This window comes from Heterodontus francisci, chromosome 39, assembly GCF_036365525.1.
Source record: "Heterodontus francisci isolate sHetFra1 chromosome 39, sHetFra1.hap1, whole genome shotgun sequence".
Lineage (NCBI taxonomy): Eukaryota > Metazoa > Chordata > Chondrichthyes > Heterodontiformes > Heterodontidae > Heterodontus > Heterodontus francisci.
In genome coordinates this window covers 39205477-39226071 of record NC_090409.1, presented here as the reverse complement: position 1 = coordinate 39226071, position 20595 = coordinate 39205477, and the positions used below count along the sequence as shown (strand labels likewise).

The 20595-nt window shown below is 48.1% G+C and overlaps 1 protein-coding gene across 9 annotated transcripts in view; it reads left to right on the top strand.

The window, feature by feature from the left end:
* The window catches only part of LOC137352753 (V-set domain-containing T-cell activation inhibitor 1-like), a 137124-nt gene extending 118339 nt beyond the window's left edge, over positions 1-18785 (top strand). For 2 of the 9 annotated variants that reach the window (XM_068018519.1, XM_068018518.1), the window contains exons 5-9: positions 9774-10090; positions 11416-11454; positions 12117-12443; positions 15289-15394; positions 16556-18785. In XM_068018519.1, the coding sequence (XP_067874620.1) occupies positions 9774-10090; positions 11416-11454; positions 12117-12443; positions 15289-15394; positions 16556-16730 (964 nt within the window). In that variant the 3' untranslated portion in view covers positions 16731-18785. Of the gene's footprint in view, positions 1-740; positions 834-1864; positions 1929-4902; positions 5219-5728; positions 6572-7915; positions 8015-8567; positions 8632-9766; positions 10091-11415; positions 11455-12116; positions 12444-15288; positions 15395-16555 lie in introns of those variants that run through there. The other 7 variants (XM_068018525.1, XM_068018524.1, XM_068018527.1 and 4 more) reach the window with 7 other exon arrangements.
* Positions 18786-20595: the final 1810 nt, after the last annotated feature.

Genomic DNA, 20595 nt, shown 5'->3' with positions numbered 1-20595 from the left:
TGCCTTGTTTGACTTCCCCAAAAAGTATCACCTCTCTCTTTTCTGGGTTAAATTCCATTTGGAACTTTTCTGCCCACCTGACCAGTCCATCAATATCCTCCTGCAGTCTCCAGCTTCCCTCCTCACTATTAACCACCAGGCCAATTTTTGTGTTGCCTGTAAATTTCTCTGCACTGCTGTGTTAACCTTGATTTTTGTTCCCAAGTCCTGGAGAGCTACCAACTGAACCACAGCTGGATCTCAAATTCAGTGAAAGAAAACACCCTGGAAGATGTGGATTCAGTTCTGAGGAACAGTCAGAGAATAAAATAGAATAGAAACAGCACAGGAGGAGGAGAATGGAGCTGAAAGGGTGAAACTCTGTTTCTGTTTTGACAAAGTCTGAGAATTTACATCATTTCCGGTCTAATTTGAAGTCAAATTCCGATTGGGTTCAGCAGTCACGTGACTCAGATGGCGGCGGGGGGACTGGACTGACCCATTTTCACACTGAGAAGGGGGGTTTTGTGAGTGAGTGGAATAATGGTGCAGCCTCTGTCTGAAGGGATTTGAGTCAAAGAACAAGCAAGTGCTGATTCCCTGCCGGCTGTTCATTTCATCCCCTCTGAGAGGGGAAAGGTACCGGGACTGATCTCCCTCTGTCTGTCCTCAGAGTAACAGCCTCTCCCCACACCAGGGGCCCAGATGCAGATAGTGGCCGCTCCTATCGCCTGGCCCCGCCCCGAAATCCCAGGCCCCGCCCCTCGCTGGGTCACATGCTCCAGGACCGGCTTGAACATGCGGCTGAGCAGGAAGTGATTCTTCTCCATCTCCTCATGGGAAAGGAGCTGCAGGTATTGTCAGTGTCTCACACCCGGGGGAGGGTCAGTAATGGGGAGAGGGACCATGGACTGTGTCAGGGCTGCTCCCGGTCTCAATGTGTCTCAGAGCCGGGAGGGAGGGGGGTCAGTAATGGGGAGAGGGACCATGGACTGTGTCAGGGCTGCTCCCGGTCTCAATGTGTCTCAGAGCCGGGAGGGAGGGGGGTCAGTAATGGGGAGAGGGACCATGGACTGTGTCAGGGCTGCTCCCGGTCTCAATGTGTCTCAGAGCCGGGAGGGAGGGGGGTCAGTAATGGGGAGTGGGACCATGGACTGTGTCAGGGCTGCTCCCGGTCTCAATGTGTCTCAGAGCCGGGAGGGAGGGGGGTCAGTAATGGGGAGAGGGACCATGGACTGTGTCAGGGCTGCTCCCGGTCTCAATGTGTCTCAGAGCCGGGAGGGAGGGGGGTCAGTAATGGGGAGTGGGACCATGGACTGTGTCAGGGCTGCTCCCGGTCTCAATGTGTCTCAGAGCCGGGAGGGAGGGGGGTCAGTAATGGGGAGTGGGACCATGGACTGTGTCAGGGCTGCTCCCGGTCTCAATGTGTCTCAGAGCCGGGAGGGAGGGGGGTCAGTAATGGGGAGTGGGACCATGGACTGTGTCAGGGCTGCTCCCGGTCTCAATGTGTCTCAGAGCCGGGAGGGAGGGGGGTCAGTAATGGGGAGAGGGACCATGGACTGTGTCAGGGCTGCTCCCGGTCTCAATGTGTCTCAGAGCCGGGAGGGAGGGGGGTCAGTAATGGGGAGAGGGACCATGGACTGTGTCAGGGCTGCTCCCGGTCTCAATGTGTCTCAGAGCCGGGAGGGAGGAGGGTCAGTAATGGGGAGAGGGACCATGGACTGTGTCAGGGCTGCTCTCGGTCTCAATGTGTCTCAGAGCCGGGAGGGAGGGGGGTCAGTAATGGGGAGAGGGACCATGGACTGTGTCCTGTCCCGGCTCAGAAATGGACATGAACAGCAAGAAACTGTGGTAAAGGGGGGGTAACTGTGTTTTCTTGTTGCAGGGACCCAATTTACAGAAACTCCTCCTCCTGCTGCTGCTGCTAAATGCTGTTGCTGCTGTTTCAGGTAAACGCTGTGACTGCTCTCACATTTCAGCAGAGCTCGGGGCTGCTGGTGATATGGATCATATCAGGATTGATCTTCCTGGATGGTGCTAACCTTGTGAATTTATACAGACTGCAGTTAGCTGTCTCCTGGAAAGAACATTTGTCTGGGTGTCTGGGACTGAAATCAGTAATGTGTATATTACTGGGGAATCGTGTTAGTTATATCAGGAATTCATCTCCTGAGCTCCACCTCACATTGGGAGAACAATGACAGACTGGGATAAAAACAAGAAATTCTCAGCAGGTCTGGCAGCATCTGTGGAAAGAGAAGCAGAGTTAATGTTTCTGGTCAGTGACCCTTCTTCGGATCTAGCAAATATTCAAAATGTCAAAGGTTATAAGCAAGTGAGGTGGGGATGGGTAAGAGGTAACAAAGGAGAAGGTGTAGATTGGATAAGGCCACACAGCTGACCAAAAGGTCTTGGAGCAAAGGCAAACAATTTGTTAATGGTGTGTTGAAAGACAAAGCATTAGTACAGATAAGGTGTTAACGGATTAAATATTGAACAGCAGCAAGTAACAAACATGAAAAAAACAACAGTGGGTAAGCAAACTGAATAAACTACGATGAAATGAAATAAACAGAAGAAAAAAAATTGTAAAAATAACTAAAAATAAAATTAAAATGGGGGGCCGGCCATGCTTTGAAGTTATTGAACTTAATGTTCAGTCCGGCAGACTGTCGTGTGCCTAATCGGAAAATGAGATGCTGTTCTTCGAGCTTGCGTTGATGTTCACTGGAACACTGCAGCAATCCCAGGATAGAGATGAGAGCAGGGGGGAGTGTTGAAATGGCAAGCAACCGGAAGCTCTGGGTCCTGCTTGCGGACTGAGTGGAGGTATTCCGCAAAGCGGTCACCCAGTCTGCGTTTCGTCTCCCCAATGCAGAGCAGACCACGTTGTGAGCAGTGAATACAGTATACTACATTGAAAGAAGTACAAGTAAATCGCTGCTTCACTTGAAAGGAGTGTTTGGGGCCTGGGATAGTGAGGACAGAGTAGGTAAACGGGTAGGTATTACACCTCTGCGATTGCAGGGGACGGTGCCATGGGACGGGGACGAGGTGGTGGGGGTAATGGAGGAGTGGACGAGGGTGTCACGGAGGGAACGATCCCTTCAGAATGCTGACAGGGGAAGGGAGGGGAAGATGCCATTGGTAGTGGCATCACGCTGGAGGTGGCGGAAATGGCGAAGGATGATCCTTTGGATATGGAGGCTGATGGGGTGGAAAGTGAGGACAAGGGGAACCCTATCACGGATCTGGGAGGGAGGGGAAGGAGTGAGGGTAGCGGTGCGGGAAATGGGCCGGACACGGTTGAGGGCCCTGTCAACAACAGTGGGGGGGAAATCCTCGGTTTAGGAAAAAGGTCATAACAGAAGCACCATCATGGAAGGTCGCATCATCAGAGCAGATGTGTCGGAGACGGAGAAACTGGGAGAATGGAATGGAGTCCTTACAGGAATGTGAAGCTTTTTAAGCAAGTAAAGTGGGGTTGGGGCAAGAGATAACAAAGGCGGTGTAGATGGGACAAGGTCAGAGAGTAACTGACCAGAAGGTCATGGAGCAAAGACAAACAGTATATTAATGGTGTGTTGAAAGACAAAGCATTAGTACAGAGAGGGTGTTAATGAACTGAAAACTATACAGCCGCAAGTACAAACATGAAAAAAAACAGTGGGTAAGCAAACTGAACAAACTAAGATAAAAATAAAACAGAACAATTGAAGAAATAAGTAACACAAAATACAAGTAAAATGGGGGCCCGTCATGCTCTGAAATTATTGAATTCAATGTTCAGTCCGGCAGGCTGTAGTGTGCCTAATTGGGAAATGAGATGCTGTTCCTCGAGCTTGCGTTGATGTTCACTGGAACACTGCAGCAATCCCAGGACACAGATGTAAGCATGAGGGCGGGGGTGGTGGGGGGGCGCAAGGGGAGTGTTGAAATGGCCAGCAACCGGAAGCTCAGGGTCCTGCTTGCGGACTGATTGGAGGTGTTCAGCCAAGCGGTCACCCACTCTGTGCTTGGTCTCCCCAATGTAGAGGAGACCACATTGTGAGCAGCTAATACAGAATACTACATTGAAAGAAGTACAAGTAAATCACTGCTTCACCTGAAAGGAGTGTTTGGGGCCTGGGATAGTGAGGAGAGAGGAATTGAATGGGCAGGTATTACACCTCCTGCAATTGCAGGGGAAGGTGCCGTGGATAGGTGATGAGGTGGTAGTGCAATGGAGAATTGGTCCGAAAGCATGTACCCGAGCGTCCGGTTGCTGGCCATTTCAACACTCCCCTCCCCCTCCGCTCTCGTGCTCACATCTCTGCCCTGGGATTGCTGCAGTGTTCCAGTGAACATCAACGCAAGCTCGAGGAACAGCATCTCATCTACCGATTAGGCACGCTGCAGCCTGCCGGACTGAACATTGAGTTCAATAACTTCAAAGCATAGCGGGCCCCCCATTTTACTTTTATTTTTAGTTCTTTTTTGTTTGTTTTTATTTTATCTTAGTTTGTTCAGTTTGCTTACCCACTTTTTTATTGTTTTGCTTGTGGCTGTTCAGTTTCAGGCCATGAACACCCTATCTGTACTAATGCTTTGTCTTTCAACACACTATTAACATATTGTTTACCTTTGCTCCATGACCTTCTGGTCAGTTACTCACTGTGACCTTGTCCTATCGAGACCTCCTTTGTTACCTCTTGCCCTACCCCCACTTTACTTGCTGAGAACCTTTCACATTTCTAATATTTGTCAGTTCTGATGAAGGGTCACTGAGCTGAAACATTAACTCTGTTTCTCTCTCCACAGACGCTGCCAGACCTGCTGAGTATTTCCAGCCTTTTTTTTTATATTTCCAGCATCTGCAGTCATTTGCTTTAATTTTAATGACAGACTGGGGGTGGACATTGTGACCAATATGTTTACAATGGGAAACACACGATTCAAAGCGATGTCCAGCTGCTCTGTGGAGACAAACATCCATTTCTGACATTTGTTCCTCAGCTGCTGTTACCGGCTGCTCCTGAAAATCCCGGTGTTCCCGATCACACTGCATCCTGAGCAAACGCATCTCCTCTGGATAACATCGACGCCGAAATATCACCTCAAACAAACATTTGTTTCACAATTCCCGGAATTAACAGTTTGGCGGTGAATCAGACTGCGTCATAAAATGGCGGCTGATTTTCCCCCGCCTTCTTCATCCTCCGCCATTGGGCGAGCCACCAGCCAATCAGCGGCTGAACACGTAACCTTGTTTATCGGTTTCTAATGGCATCAGGGACCAATAGCAATCCAGCTTTACAGTGTCGTCATATCTGCGGAAAGCACCGATTGGCGGAAGTGCAGCTCGCACATCCTTTCCCTGATTGGCTGGCTGTTTTCTCAGCCCGTCGGTTGGGCGGGGAATCCTGAGTGACAGGGCGTTGTGGCACCTGATTGGCGGCTGTCTCAGGTGCCACGGCCCCGAGCAGAAACCGTTCAAAGATAAAACAGTTGAAATTTAAATATGTGTGAGGAGGTGAAAGGTCAAAGTGAATGGCCAACTTCAGAAAGTTTATTTTAGTGAAGGATAAATCACATTAAGGAAGCTCCGAGAAGGAATTGTTGGGGGAAATGTTTAATGGAATAAGAAGTTGTATTTATTGTAAAGGTGTTTTTTATTTAATGAATGAATTTATTGTCTGGGATTGAGGTTTCCTAGAGGAGGGTGACAGGACGAGGAGGATAACAAGTCTTCTTTCTCTTCTGTTCCCAGTCCCACATTCTTCAATAAAACCTCACAAACCCACAACCTCCAGCCTCCCCTAGAAGGACAAGGGCAGCAGGAGCATGGGAACACCATCGCCTCCATGTTCCCCTCCGAGTCTCAGACACACCGTCCCAACTTGGAGAAATATCGGCCGTTCCTTCATCGTCACTGGATCAAAATCCTGGATCTCCCTCCCTAACGGCACCGTGGGAGCACCTTCACCACACGGGACTGAAACGGTTCAAGAAGACCCAGCAACACCTTCACAAGGGGCGTCTCGGGATGGACAATAAATACCAGCCTTGCCAGTGACACCCACATCTAAGGAATTAATATATCATTTTAAAATGAGGCAGCTGATTATTTCCACTGCTTTTACACCCAGTAGATTGTTCTCCATCAGGAAGACTCTTTCTTTATATGGACAGGTCCTTATCCTGACTAACAACGCCCTACCAGGAGGGTCTGGGTAGATACAATGGGTGGTGGGTTGACTCTCTGCTCCCATCGGGTACCAGTTTCCTGCTGGATGTGAACCCTGTATTCAGAGACTGGAATTCTCACCTCTGCTCACCGGGGTAGAGATAACAAGTGGGGATTATAATAGAGGTGAAAAGGCCACAGCCTTGAGGACATTCAATGAGTCTCAGATACTGAAACAAGGACAACAGCAACTAAATGGAGTGATCAATGTGTCCTGGGTACTGAAGTAAACTCACTCACAACAATGAGGAAGATCTAGTTTATCCTGAAGTATGGATTCCATTAAAAGTCGTGTGTCTTGAGGCCACAGGGACAGTCAAACATGAGGAGAGAGCCCCAACCAACAGTTCAATGTATCTCCGAAAGGTAAATTCCAGTTTCAGTTTCTCCCATTTATACAGTGTCTTTCTCACCAATTTACACACAGCAAGTTCCCACAAATAACAATGTGATAAATGTCTGCACTAAACTGTTTTATGTGTTGGTTAAATTCTAAACATTGACAAATACACCAGGAGGATCTGGCTTTGTGGTTGTGGGATCCTTCACATCAGAGGGCAGACAGGGCCCTCAGTTTAACCTCTCACCTGAAAGACAGTACCTCTGACAGTGCAGCATTCCCTCAGTTCTGCAGTGCCTTCTGACTGAGGTGAGAGTGTTACCCACTGAGTCATGTCTGACACGTGGATGCCTGCAGCCTTCTGTTAGCCCACATAAACATCCATTCTTCATGTGTGAGTTTTGACAGTGAAGGTAAACGTTTGTAAGGTTCAATCCTCAATGTGGTGCCTCATTCAGGCCAAGAGAGGGTTGGAATAATTGAGTATGGAGGTAAGAAAGGCAGGAATGAGGGTTTCAGCAGCAGATGGGCTGAGTGGGTAAAGTCTGGGAGATGTAACAGAGAGGGAGGTTCGAGCTCTCACTGATGGAGCTGATGTGGCTGGAGAAAAAAGTCTCGCATTTCTGTCGTGCTTTTCACGACCACCGGCATCTGAAAATGCTTCCCAGCCAATGATATACTTTTTCTGAAGTGTATTGACTGTTGTAATGTAGGAAATGCAGCAGTCAGTGTGTGCACAGCAAGATCCCACAAACAGCAATGTGATAGTGACCACCCAGAACACCCCCCCCCACCCCTCCCCGTTTCTCAGACAGCTCCCTCTGCACCGCGCCCTCCGGCAGTGCGGGGCTCCCTCTGCACCCACCCTCAAATAAAGCTTGATTTTTGTTCCCAAGTCCTGGAGAGCTACCAACTGAACCACAGCTGGATCTCAAATTCAGTGAAAGAAAACACCCTGGAAGATGTGGATTCAGTTCTGAGGAACAGTCAGAGAATAAAATAGAATAGAAACAGCACAGGAGGAGGAGAATGGAGCTGAAAGGGTGAAACTCTGTTTCTGTTTTTACAAATTGAGGTTTTACAGCATTTCCTGTTCAGACATTTCTGTAAAAACCTGATCTCAATGTTTCAGTTTCAGGGATGGTCTGGACTGATCCATTCCCACACTGAGGGGGGAGTGTGTAATAATGGTGCAGCCTCTGTCAGGAAAAGCCGTGTTAAAAGCTGCTTTTCCCGGGAAGGGATTTGAGTGAAACAACAATCCGAGTGTCGGCTCCCGGGAAACTGTTCACTTCAGACCATGGGGATCCATAAGGGATCGAGACAGGGACTGATTTCCCCCACCACCCCCCAATTTTGCTTTTGTCTCCATCACAAATGTTTACCGCTACATCTGGACAGCTGTTGCAGGGTTTTTAGTGTTTTTGTGATAATCCAGGATCAGGGCAATGGATGGAAAAACACTGCAGGTATTGTCAGTGTCTCACACCCGGGGGTCAGTTATGGGGAGAGGGACCATGGACTGTGTCAGGGCTGCTCCTGGTCTCAATGTGTCTCAGAGCTGGGAGGGAGGGGGGTCAGTAATGGGGAGAGGGACCATGGACTGTGTCAGGGCTGCTCCTGGTCTCAATGTGTTTCAGAGCTGGGAGGGAGGAGGGAGGGGAGTCAGTAATGGGGAGTGGGACCATGGACTGTGTCAGGGCTGCTCCTGGTCTCAATGTGTCTCAGAGCAGAGAGGGAGGGGGGTCAGTAATGGGGAGCGGGACCATGGACTGTGTCAGGGCTGCTCCTGGTCTCAATGTGTCTCGAGAGCTGGGAGGGAGGGGGGGGAGGTCAGTCATGGGGAGCGGGACCATGGACTGTGTCAGAGCTGCTCCCGGTCTCAATGTGTCTCAGAGCCAGGAGGGAGGGGGATCAGTAATGGGGAGAGGGACCATGGACTGTGTCCTGTCCCGGCTCAGAAATGGACGTGAGCAGCAAGAAACTGTGGTAAAGGGGGGTAACTGTGTTTTCTTGTTGCAGGGACCCAACTTACAGAAACTCCTCCTCCTGCTGCTGCTGCTAAATGCTGTTGCTGCTGTTTCAGGTAAGCGCTGTGACTGCTCTCACATTTCAGCAGAGCTCGGGGCTGCTGGTGACATGGATTATATCAGGATTGATCTTCCTGGATGGTGCTAACCTTGTGAATTTATACAGACTGCAGTTAGCTGTCTCCTGGAAAGAACATTTGTCTGGGTGTCTGGGACTGAAATCAGTAATGTGTATATTACTGGGGAATAGTGTTCATTATATCAGGAATTCATCTTACTTTAAGGTGCTGTGTTCACTGTGAGTGGGCCCATTGAGGGAGTGGACACAGTCGGTTCACATTACACATAATGATCATGAGACCTGAAAGGAAGGCAGTTAATGTCTTCAGATTAACCCCTGTGATGTGAACAGTGGAATCTGGACACTGAGCAACACTCGGTGACACTGGGATGGGTGACTGGGATCCAGTGGTACTGGGATGGGGTGCTGAGCACTGGGATCAGGAGTCTGGGACAGTCCTGGATCAACTAGAACTGGGAATTGCCTCTGAGCATGGGGAGTAGGGTCATCAGGACTGGGGGTTGGGTTTTGGGTCCTGGGAGGGGGCAGAGTCTGGCCGTATTAGGGTGAGGAGCAAGGTCTGACAGGTTAGTGGTGGAGGGAGGTGAGGATCCACGTTGCCTCGGCCCCTTTCAGACCATCAGGTGCTGCCTCACCCCCTACACAGTGTACTCGTCCGTCATTGTCCCCCCAACCTGTCCAAAGCCCTTTCCACATCCTCGGGTACCCCCTCCCCCACCCGTTCCTGTCTTTACATTTCAGGGTCAGTTTTCTGCTCCTGAGCTCCACCTCACATTGTGCCCCCCCCAGTCTGTCATTGTTCTCCCAAAGGGGGGAGGTGGGCAGGGTGACCAATATCCTGATGTGTTCTCCCAGCATGTGTACAATGGGAAACACACGATTCAAAGTGCTGTCCAGCTGCTCTGTGGATACAAATATCCAGCACAAGCTGGTTTTAGTTGAAGGCCCTTAATGCCTGACCTTTAACCTTCCCACAGAAATGAAAGCAGTGAGTTACTGATCAATGCTTCTTGTAAATCAAGCATCGCAGTGTAACCATGTGGAGCTTGGGATGGAATGTACCAGCAGGGAGGTTATATCTGTGGATAAATACTTTCAATCTTTTCCAGGTTACTCAGTTTCTGGGTTCCTTGGGGAGCAGGTTGTGCTGCCCTGTACCTACAAAGGGAATGTCCCAGTCTCTGAGTTACAGGTAATTTGGTGGATATTCAAGCGCGGAGTTTTACATAATTTTGTCGATGGGAACGATGATTTAACACAACAAGACCCACAGTTCAGAAACAGAACAAACCTGTTCAAAGATCAACTGGAACAAGGCAACTGGTCACTCATGATCTCTGACCTCAGGCAGTCAGACCAGAATGAGTATCGATGTCAGATTCTGCAGAGGTCGAGTCCAGTCTTTCATCAAGTTGTCCATCTCTCTGTAACAGGTGAGAGGATTCTGTTTCAGGTATTCTGCATTTACTCTCTGATTTTATGGGTGCAGTAGTGCAGTGGTTATGTTACTAGACTAGTAATCCAGAGGCCTGGTCTAATAATCCCGAGAACTTGAGTTCAAATCCCACCATGGCACTTTCAGAATTTAAAATTTCCAGATTTATTTTGAACTGAATTTAAATTCAGTTCATTAATGTCCCTCTCGGGAAGGAAACCTGCCGTCCTTACCCGGTCTGGTCTATATGACTCCAGTCCCACATTAACCTGGTTGACTTTTAACTGCCCTCTGACCTGCTCGGCCACTTCAATCAGTTTGTATCAAACCACTGGAAAGGAAAACAGGAATAAAATTGAACGGCCCACTGGCTGTGACACACATATTGAATCAGGACACAGCAAAGGCAAATGCAGCCCAGTTGACACTGCCATGTTCCCCTCACTGACATCTGGAGACTGGTGTCCATGTTGGGAGAGCTGTGTGACAGAGTCATCATCACAGAATCAACCCGACATCCCAGACCCCTCTATCACCATCCCTGGGTATGTTCTGTCGCACCTGCAGGACAGACCCACCAGAGGTGGGGACACAGTGGTATCCAGTCTGGAGTCAGTGACCCCAGGACTCCTCAACATTGACTCTGAACCCCATGAAATCTCACAGCTTCAGGTCAAACATGGGCCTGGAGACCTCCTGCTGATTCCCACCTACTGCCCTCCCTCAGCTGATGAATCAGTTCTCCTCCATGTTGAACACCACTTGGAGGAAGCACTGAGGGTAACAAGGACACAGAATGTACTGAGTGGGGACTTCACTTTCCATCACCAAGGGTCACTCTGTAATCCCACCACTGACCGAGCTGGCTGAGCCCTGAAGGACAGAGCTGCTAAACTGGGTGATGGAAGGAGTTAACGGTGCTATCAAGCTGCTCTCACTCTCCAGAAACGTGCTCCATCTGTCTCCAGATGTTGGGGTGCAGGAGGTGGGGTCCATAGCACCCCTCAGGCAGCCTTTACAAGACCCAGTGCACTTACCTTGAAAGTGTATCCCAGTCGCCCAGGATCCTGTGGGAATTCTCTCCACAGGTGGGTGTAGTCTGCTGGGAATGATCCTGTTGGGGGTAACTCTGGAAAACTTCCATTCTATCCCTCAAAGTGAATGCAATCCTGTTGGATTTTTCACTCTGCCGACCCTGTTCCTGATCAGTTTGACCCAAGTCTCGTTCCTCCCGGGATGTGTTTCCCTCCAGCCCGATAGAGTCTTTGAACATTTCTGCAGTTTGTTTCACACACAATACTAAACACATGATGTTTTCTTTAGAGCGAGCTCGTACACCTGTACCGAACACACCTGTACCAGGTAAATCTATTTCTAAACTACTGCATGTGTTTTTAGATTTTACATTTGATCATGCTGGATAGACAGGTAGTAATATTGGAAGGTTTGAAATGCTGTGATATTTTACCAATGAATGATTCTGTGAGAGTGAGTGATGTGGGACACCGTTACCTGTAACTGCTCCTTAAACTACCTGCAATTGTTATTTCTGTTTCTGAGACTCGCCTTCCTGTCCCTCTGATACAGAACTCTGAGGATTCCTGCTTCCCACTAGCATCAGTGTTTCTGGGAGTCTGTGAAAAGATTCGGTACAATTTTAACCGAACCCTCCAGTTGGGAAACTGGGATTGGTGCAATGCTAATTGAGGTCAACGGCAAGTAATATTGACCCAGTTGTAAAACCAGCGTTAAATTGTAAAAATGTAGATATTTACTTGTTTCAGTGTGTGACACGGAGATGTTTCCATTTTAAAAATGACAAGAATAGTGTACACTGTACTGGAGACTTGTCATTATAAATACTGCATTGCTGACCTTTAACCTTCCCACAGAAATGAAAGCAGTGAGTTACTGATCAGTGCTTCTTGTAAATCAAGCATCGCAGTGTAACCATGTGAAGCTTGGGATGGAATGTACCAGCAGGGAGGTTATATCTGTGGATAAATACTTTCAATCTTTTCCAGTTTCTGGGTTCCTTGGGGAGCAGGTTGTGCTGCCCTGTATCTACAAAGGGAATGTCCCAGTCTCTGAATTACAGGTAATTTGGTGGATATCCAATCGTGAAATTTTACACAAGTTTATCGATGGGAACGATGATTTAACACAACAAGACCCACAGTTCAGAAACAGAACAAACCTGTTCCAAGATCAACTGGAACAAGGCAACTGGTCACTAATGATCTCTGACCTCAGGCAGTCAGACCAGAATGAGTATCAGTGTCAGATTTACAAGAGGATTGGTGAGCACTATCAATGGCAACAAACTGATTCAATCCATCTCTCTGTAACAGGTGAGAGGTTTCTGTTTCAGGTATTCTGCATTTACTCTCTGATTTTATGGGTACGGCAGTGCAGTGGTTATGTTACTCGACTAGTAATCCAGAGGCCTGGACTAATAATCTAGAGAACGTGGCTTCAAATCCCACCATGGCACTTTCAGAATTGAAATTCAGTTTAAAATAAATCTGGAAATATAAAGTTGGTCCCAATAAAAGTGACCATGAAGCTGTTGGATTGTTGGAAAACCCAACTGGTTCACTAATGTCCCTCTAGGGAAGGAAACCTGCCGTCCTTACCCGGTCTGGTCTATATGTGACTCCTGTCCCACATTAACCTGGTTGACTTTTAACTGCCCTCTGATTTGCTCGGCCACTTCAATCAGTTTGTATCAAACCACTAGAAAGAAAAACAAGAATAAAACTGGCCCACTGGCTGTGACCCAGGAATCGAATAAGGACACAGCAAAGGCAAACCCAGCCCAGTCAACACTGCAAAGTCCCCCTCACTGACCTCTGGAGACTGGTCTCCATGTTGGGCGAGCTGTGTGAGACAGTCACACTCACAGAATCAACCCTACATCCCAGACTCCTCTATCACCATCCCTGGGTATGTCTTGTCCCACTGGCAGGACAGACCCACCCGAGGTGGGGGCACAGTGGTATACAGTCAGGAGGGAGTTTTTTATTCTTTTGCTGCATTTTCTGACAATTCATCCACTAGGTGTCGCAATACTTGCATATGTGAAAATGCAGCCTGATCCACTGAAACGTCGCTGTCTGTGACCTTTTTTGGCAGCTGCCAGTAATAAAGATGGCGACGCTCAATTTATCACAAAACAAATGAAACACAAATGCCCACAGTGGCTGTGATCACTGCCTCCATCACACCCCCAACAGTACCTCGCTCCCTCCTGCCATCGCCATCTCCATCCCACCCCCAACAGTACCTCGCTCCCTCCTGCCATCACCACCTCCATCCCACCCCCAGCAATACCTCGCTCCCTCCTGACATCGCCATCCCACCCCCAGCAGTACCTCGCTCCCTCCTGCCATCGCCACCTCCATCAGTACCTCGCTCCCTCCTGCCTTCGCCACCTCCATCCCACCCCCATCAGTACCTCGCTCCCTCCTGCCATCGCCACCTCCATCCCACCCCCAGCAGTACCTCGCTCCCTCCTGCCATCGCCACCTCCATCAGTACCTCGCTCCCTCCTGCCTTCGCCACCTCCATCCCACCCCCATCAGTACCTCGCTCCCTCCTGCCTTCGCTACCTCCATCCTACCCCCAACAGTACCTCGTTCCCTCCTGACATCACTACCTCCATCCCACCTCCATCAGTACCTCGCTCCCTCCTGCCTTCGCCACCTCCATCAGTACCGCGCTCCCTCCTGCCTTCGTCACCTCCATCCCACCCCCAACAGTACCTCGCTCCCTCCTGCCTTTGCCACGTCCATCCCACCCCCAGCAGTACCTCGCTCCCTCCTGACATCACGACCTCCATCCGACCCCCAGCAGTACCTCGCTCCCTCCTGACATCGCCACCTCCATCAGTACCTCGCTCCCTCCTGCCGTCGCCACCTCCATCAGTACCTCGCTCCCTCCTGCCATCATCGCTGCCTACCGCAGCAGTCTACTCACCACTTGCTCCTGGCATCGCTGCTTCATTCCCTCTGCCATCCCTCTGCTCCCCTCCCCCTCTCCTCCCCTGCTTATCTTTTCTGTCTCTGTGCGAGGAAGAAAGGCAGCAATCGTGGGGTGGCAGAGGGAGTGGGGAGGCTGGAGTGAATGGCCCACAGATAGGTGGAGGTGTGAAGTGTGGAGTGAGTGGGTGGGGTGGGGAGGGGAGATGAAGCGAGGCTGGGGGTGAGCGGTGAGCAGACATTGCAGTACACAATGATGTTTGAGCGTAGACATGAATAAGTCCTGGTAAACCGGGTGCTGACGTAGACTGCACATGGGCAGCACTGTACTAACAGCAAGACTCTGATCTGCACATGTGTGAAGCTGGGAGCACTCTGATGTTGGCAGTGGGTTGCATTGTCAGCAGTCACTTTGTTTTATTTTATTCATGTTAGTGGGATGTCTGCGTCACTGGCCAGGCCAGCATTTATTGCCCATCCCTAATTGCTGTTGAACTGAGTGGCTTGCTCGGCCATTTCAGAGGGCAGTTCAGAGTTAACCATATTGCTGTGAGTCTGGAGTTACGTGTAGGCCAGACCAGCAGATTTCTTTCTCTGAAGGACATTCATGAACAAATCGACTGTTTTCATGGTCACCATTATTCTAGCTTTTTATTTTAAATTACTGATTTTATTAATTAAATTCAAATTTCACCATCTGCTGTGGGTGGGATTCAAACCCCTGTCCCCAGAGCATTCACCTGGGCTCTGGAGTACTAGTCCAGTAACAGTCCCACTACACCCCACCGGTTCCCCATAGGCCCCAGGACTCCTCAGCATTGAAGTCAGTGGAAAGTAATACTGATCCCACTGTAAACCAGCGTTCCATCCAATCCTGTGGTTTACCCAAACGGCAAATTATTTTAAATTCCTGCTTTATTTCAGCGGGCTGTTGGGTTTAATTAAAGGGAGGCTGCTGCTGGTCAGGGTCTGGTTATCTCCATTGGAAACCATATATTGATCACATTGTGGGTGTGTAAGAAAGTCGAGCTGTGGGGTGGCTTCCTGTGTCTGCGGCTGTTTATTGGTGTTTAATCTCCCACATCCCTCCAGGACTAGAATTGACCAGGGATGTGTTTGTACTGGGGATGGTTCTGAAACACTAGGTGCTGACAGTCTCTGCTGTTAGTTTTGTTTAGTGTGTCGCAGTCTGTTAACGGCTTCATTCTGTCTCTAGGTCCTGGACCCTCTACTGGAGCAGTAGTTGGATTGGTTGTCGGAATTCTTTTTCTTCTTCTTCTTCAGGGATTTATAGTTTTCATAATCCAAAAGCGACAAAGATGGTGAGTTCTAGAATGTTCTGCAGTTCCCATTGTTAATTCTAGTTTTGTTTTATTCTATTTGGTGTTGTGGAAATGTTGTGTACACTGATACACTTTGTGCTGTGTGGGATGTTTCAATGCTGCATTATCCAGTCACTTCCAGCTTGTTGTCATCCTCTAGCTAATGAACTGAAGGTGAAGAGCAGGAATGTGCGGCTCCCTCTATCACACAGTTAATAGACACTCGCCTAATCTCTGCAGCAAACAACTCACCAGCCTACACCTAAAATCCCCTTGGCCCCTCTCCTCTGACTTTTCACCAGCCTCTGATCCTTGCTCTGTTCCCCAGTCACTGACTCCATCCCCCTCCCTGGCCACTGTCTGAGGCTGAACCAGACTGTTCACAACCTCTGAGTCCTATCAGACCCTGAGCTGTGCTTCTGACTCCATATTCTCCCCATCACTCAAATCCCACCTACCTCCGCTTCTGTGATATACCCTGTGTCCACTCTCATCCCTTGACCTGACCATCAGTGCTTTTGATCACTGACAATAAAATATGTTGCATTTCTCTGCCTCCCTCAACATCCACATCTCCCTGCCCATCTCTTACCCATCTGCCAGTTGTGGGGGGGAAACTATTGCAGATTCTCTAACTCTGTCCTCTGACTCTTTTTCCCCCATCACAATATTTCTGCCTCCGTCAGCCTGTTTGGTCACTGCTGGGTCGGGTTTGATCACATCAGGGAATGTCCTGTCCATCTGTGACTCCTCTCAATAATTCAGGATCAGTGTGGAGAGTACAGACATTCCCAGCCTCCTCCTGTCTGATCTGATCCCCATCATCTTCAGCTCAGTGTTAACCGAGATCCTCGTCAATTCTTCTTAATCTCCAATGTTGAGGTGAGCTGTCATTTTTCTATTGGTCTGGTGCCTCGGTCAGCACAGGTCCTGTGGAGTGTCCAGCTCTTGCCCATTGCCTCCTCTATAAGCCTCCTCTCCTCTACACTCTGTGCTCCATCACCGTGCAGCTCCTGTGACCCATTTTCCAGCTGCCATTGGTGCCCAGGATGTTGAGTGTAATTTAATCGGTCTGTGCTCCTGAACAGCTCCTTTACACACTTGTACAAAGTGTTGGATTCTTTTAATGTAACCTGAACTCTGCTGTTTTTTTTCTCCCAGGAATTGTGTTCAAAAGCATCACAGCATCAATCAAAATGAAGCATCTCATGTCGTCCCTTTGACAGGGGTGACTTGTTTAGGTCACAAGGTCCCATGTTTCACAACAGCACCTGAGCATCAGAATGGAGCAGCTGGAGAACAAAACCTTCTGGGGAACGGGGCTGTCCAGCACTAACTGAGTTTACACTGCACTGAGCCTGGGTCGGGGAGGGGAAAATCAGCCCAGTATTGTGGTTATCCAGTGAATCCTGGTGGAAAGTCTGAGCTCAGGATCGGGATCAACAATCACTTCCCACTCTGCACAAACCCCTCTGACCAGCAGAGTCTTGAGATAATCACCCAGTGACAGTGTTGTCCCTTTACTAGAAAACCTGTCCGATTGATATTACATTATATCTCAGTATTACTGATACACACTGTGTCCAAACCCAGTCTCAGGAACACACAGGACCAACTTCAGCTGTGAAACCCATTGATCACTCCCTGTGTGAGATGGTAACTTCCAAAATATCCTCTTTATGAGCGAGTGGTTTTATGAAAGTGACTTTTAAAAAATTATTTAATAAAATAAAGGAATTTAAAATTAAGCTAAATGTTTTTCACTCAAGAAGACAGTGAGGGATGATTGGCAACGGTTTGTCACCTGGTTGGGCTCGGCTTAGAACAGAAGCCATGGCAAAGGGCAGAAATTGACAAGCCCAGTAACAACAGAGAACATCTGGGTGGGCAGCGAACTGCCAAGCTGTTTGGTTGTCAGTCAGTGCATGTGTGTGATACCTTCTGGAAGGAGACAAAAGTCAAGTGCTACTAAAGTGCCAAAGAAGGACAGAAAAAGGAAAGAATTCCAAGGAAGAACAGAAGACTACAACCCAGTGCTTTTACTCTCAATTCCCTCAAAGACTCTGAAGTTCAGCATGTTAATTTGTCATGTTCCTGCATTTTAACAAGGCCAGCTAAATTGCTTTTCAACACTGCCTGAAGAGAACTAATTCTGGAAGTTTCTGTAACAGTTGCTTAGACGTTGGACTGTCTGCTTCTTTGGTGCAGTGAGTCTCATCTGCTATTCTTTTTGGGGTGGACACGTGATCTATTTGTGTTTTTGTCTGTAACAGAGCTCTAATCTAAAAATTCTTTTTCTTTTTCCAGTTAACTGATTTATGTATAGGAATGTGTGAGTGTGAAGGAACTAAGGTAAAGGGGACATTTTAAAATCTAATGTTGGATATTTAAAAATTTGATCTGTGATATTATTTTACTGCATTACTAGTTAAGAATTGTTTTATAATCTGTTAATTTTGTTTAGTAAAGAAACCTGGTTAGTGTGTTTTATTCTGGGGAATTGTTTCAACAAATGGAAAACTTAAAGAATATATTGTGATCTGTGGAGAAGCGGGACTGAATTAACAGTGCACTCCTCCCGCCTCGGTCCAAACAGTGGGAACATCAGGTAGTTTGTGATGCATTTATTAACCTGTTCTCAGTGTGGGTGATACTGGCAGGGCCCCATTTATTGTCCATCTGTACCTGAACCACTGCAGTCCTTGTAGCGATGGTTCTCCCACAGTGGTGAACATGGGAAGAGGCTTCAGAAACTCTCTGTGCAGCAGCATCCACTGGGCAAAACCAGCAGCGACATTATTGCCAGTAACTGTTTATATACCGATTCCATCTTCTAGATATTTTATAGATTGAAACTGCCTGTGGCTTCTCCAGTCTCCACATATTATATTGGGCGGCCAGTTTTTTCGGCTGTGTTGACACAATGGGCTGAATGGGCTCCTTCTGTGGTTTCTGTTACTGAAGTCTCTCACCCTGGAACCATTCTAGTAAATCTCCTCTCCAAAGCCTTGACATCCTCCCTAAAGTGTGATCCCCAGACTCAATACTCCAGCTGAAGCTGAAACTGGTGAATTTATGAAGGTTTACCAGAAAGTCCTCACTTTTGCACTCGAGCAATATTTATTAATTCAAGGATCTGTGCCTGTTCACCAGCTTTTAATGATTTGTATATCTTGGACTCCGATCTCTCTCTCTGCAGTCCAGGTCCTCATTGTCACTGTTTTTATGTGTAATTTATACTGTAAATATTTTATACATGTTTTCTACAATTGAAACTGAGTCCTATAGATTTTGTCTATATCTGTACCTCTATTCTGTATAATTAATGTTACTTTTCTATATGTAATTTTTGATTTAATCTCTGATTAAAGAGAAGTCAGTGTTAATATTAGTGAATGTACAGTCTTGTTATGTTTAATGACTCTGTCTGTCACTGCCTGAACAGAGATGCTGCTGTGTACAGGCAGGAAGTCTCTTGATCCTAACTGGAGTGAATTGAATTGTCTGATGACGGTATCTGTGATTGTGGGATCTCAGGAAGAGGCCGGGATGGATCATCCAGTCGGCACTTACAGCTGAAGATGGTTGTGATCACTTCAGCCTGGTCTTTTTCACTGGTGCTGGGCTCCCCCATCACTGAGGATGGGGATGTTCATGGAGCCTCCTCCGCCTGTTGTTTAATTGTTCCCCACCGTTCAAGACTGGATGTGGCAGGACTGTCGAGCTTTGATAGTGTGAGCATTTCTGGTACTCTCTATAAAAGAAAGAGTTTACATTTATATAGCGTCTTTCACCACCTCAGGACATCCCAAAGTGTTTCACAGTCAGGGAAGTACTTTTTCAAATGTAGTTACTGTTGTAATGTAGGAAATGCAGCAGCTACCTTGTGCACAGCAAGATCCCATGAACAGCAATGTGATAATGATTCAGATCATCAGTTTTATTTAAAGTGATGTTGGTTCAGGGCTATTGACCTGAATGGGGCATGTAGGGGGAGAGAACTCAATTAAACAATAGTTACAACTCAGAATGAGGCTGTTCAGCCCATCTAATCTGTGTTGGCTCTCCTATTTATTCTGTCAAATCCTTTAATTACCTTAAACACAGCGATTAGATCACCTTTTAATTTTTGATAGAAAAGGGAATACAAGCCTCGTCTGTGCAACCTGTCCTTGTAATTTAACCCTTTTCACTCCAGTATCATTCTGCTGAATCTGCATTGCACCCTCTCGGGCAATATATCCATCCTGAAGGGCGGTGCCCAGACTGAACACAGTGACTCCAGATGGGGCCTAACCAGATCAAACCCCTCTGACCCAGCATTAGATCAATCAGGAGGTTGACAGAGTAACTCATTATCAGGGATCCAGACTTGTTCCTCAACACCTGATCTTCAGGAACCACTTCCCCCAAATCCCTTTTTTGTACAAATTTTAAATATATTGTCCAATCAACATTACACACCAAAACGAACTCGTTTATGGCCAAGACCTTCGTTCCAGACCGTTCTGCGGTCTCCAGGCCCTCTCTGGTGTTACACTGGATGTAGACAGGCTATTTGACTGTGGGAGGCATCACAGCCCAGCTCCTTCCCCGAGACAGGCGCCAAGATTTCAACAGGAGAGACAGAGATCAGGAACAGGAAATGTAGGAAGTGTATAAAACATTATATATGACAGCAGTCAGATCCATAATGATTGAATTGAAGAGATAGATATGAAGAGAGGCTGTGGGATATTTCAGTTTAATGTCAGACACTCGCCACTGTAAAGATTAGAAATAAGAATCAGCTGTGAGGCAATGTGGACTCAGCTGATATTGTGTGAGATTGCTGAGCTTTTCTATTTCTAATGCAGAGACTGTGTGAATTCTATCTGCAATCGATGCAGACACACAGGAGCAGTAGTGTGAAGCTTACACACACACACTCGGCAGTGTGAGCCTGACACACTGGCGCCAGGAGAAGCCCTTGCCGCCAAGGGGCGGGGCCGGGGGGCGGGGCGAGAGCTGAGTGACAGTCCGGCTCGGCCGCTGATTGGGAGGCTGGCTGTGACCCCGCCCCCCCCGGCGCGAGCAGAAGCCGTTGGAGGGAGAAGGGGTTGAAGTGAATGGAATGAGAGAATGGTGAGAGCAGAGGAGGAGGCCATTCGGCCCGTCCTGTCTGTGCTGGCTCTCTGTCAGAGCAACTCAGCTAGTCTCAC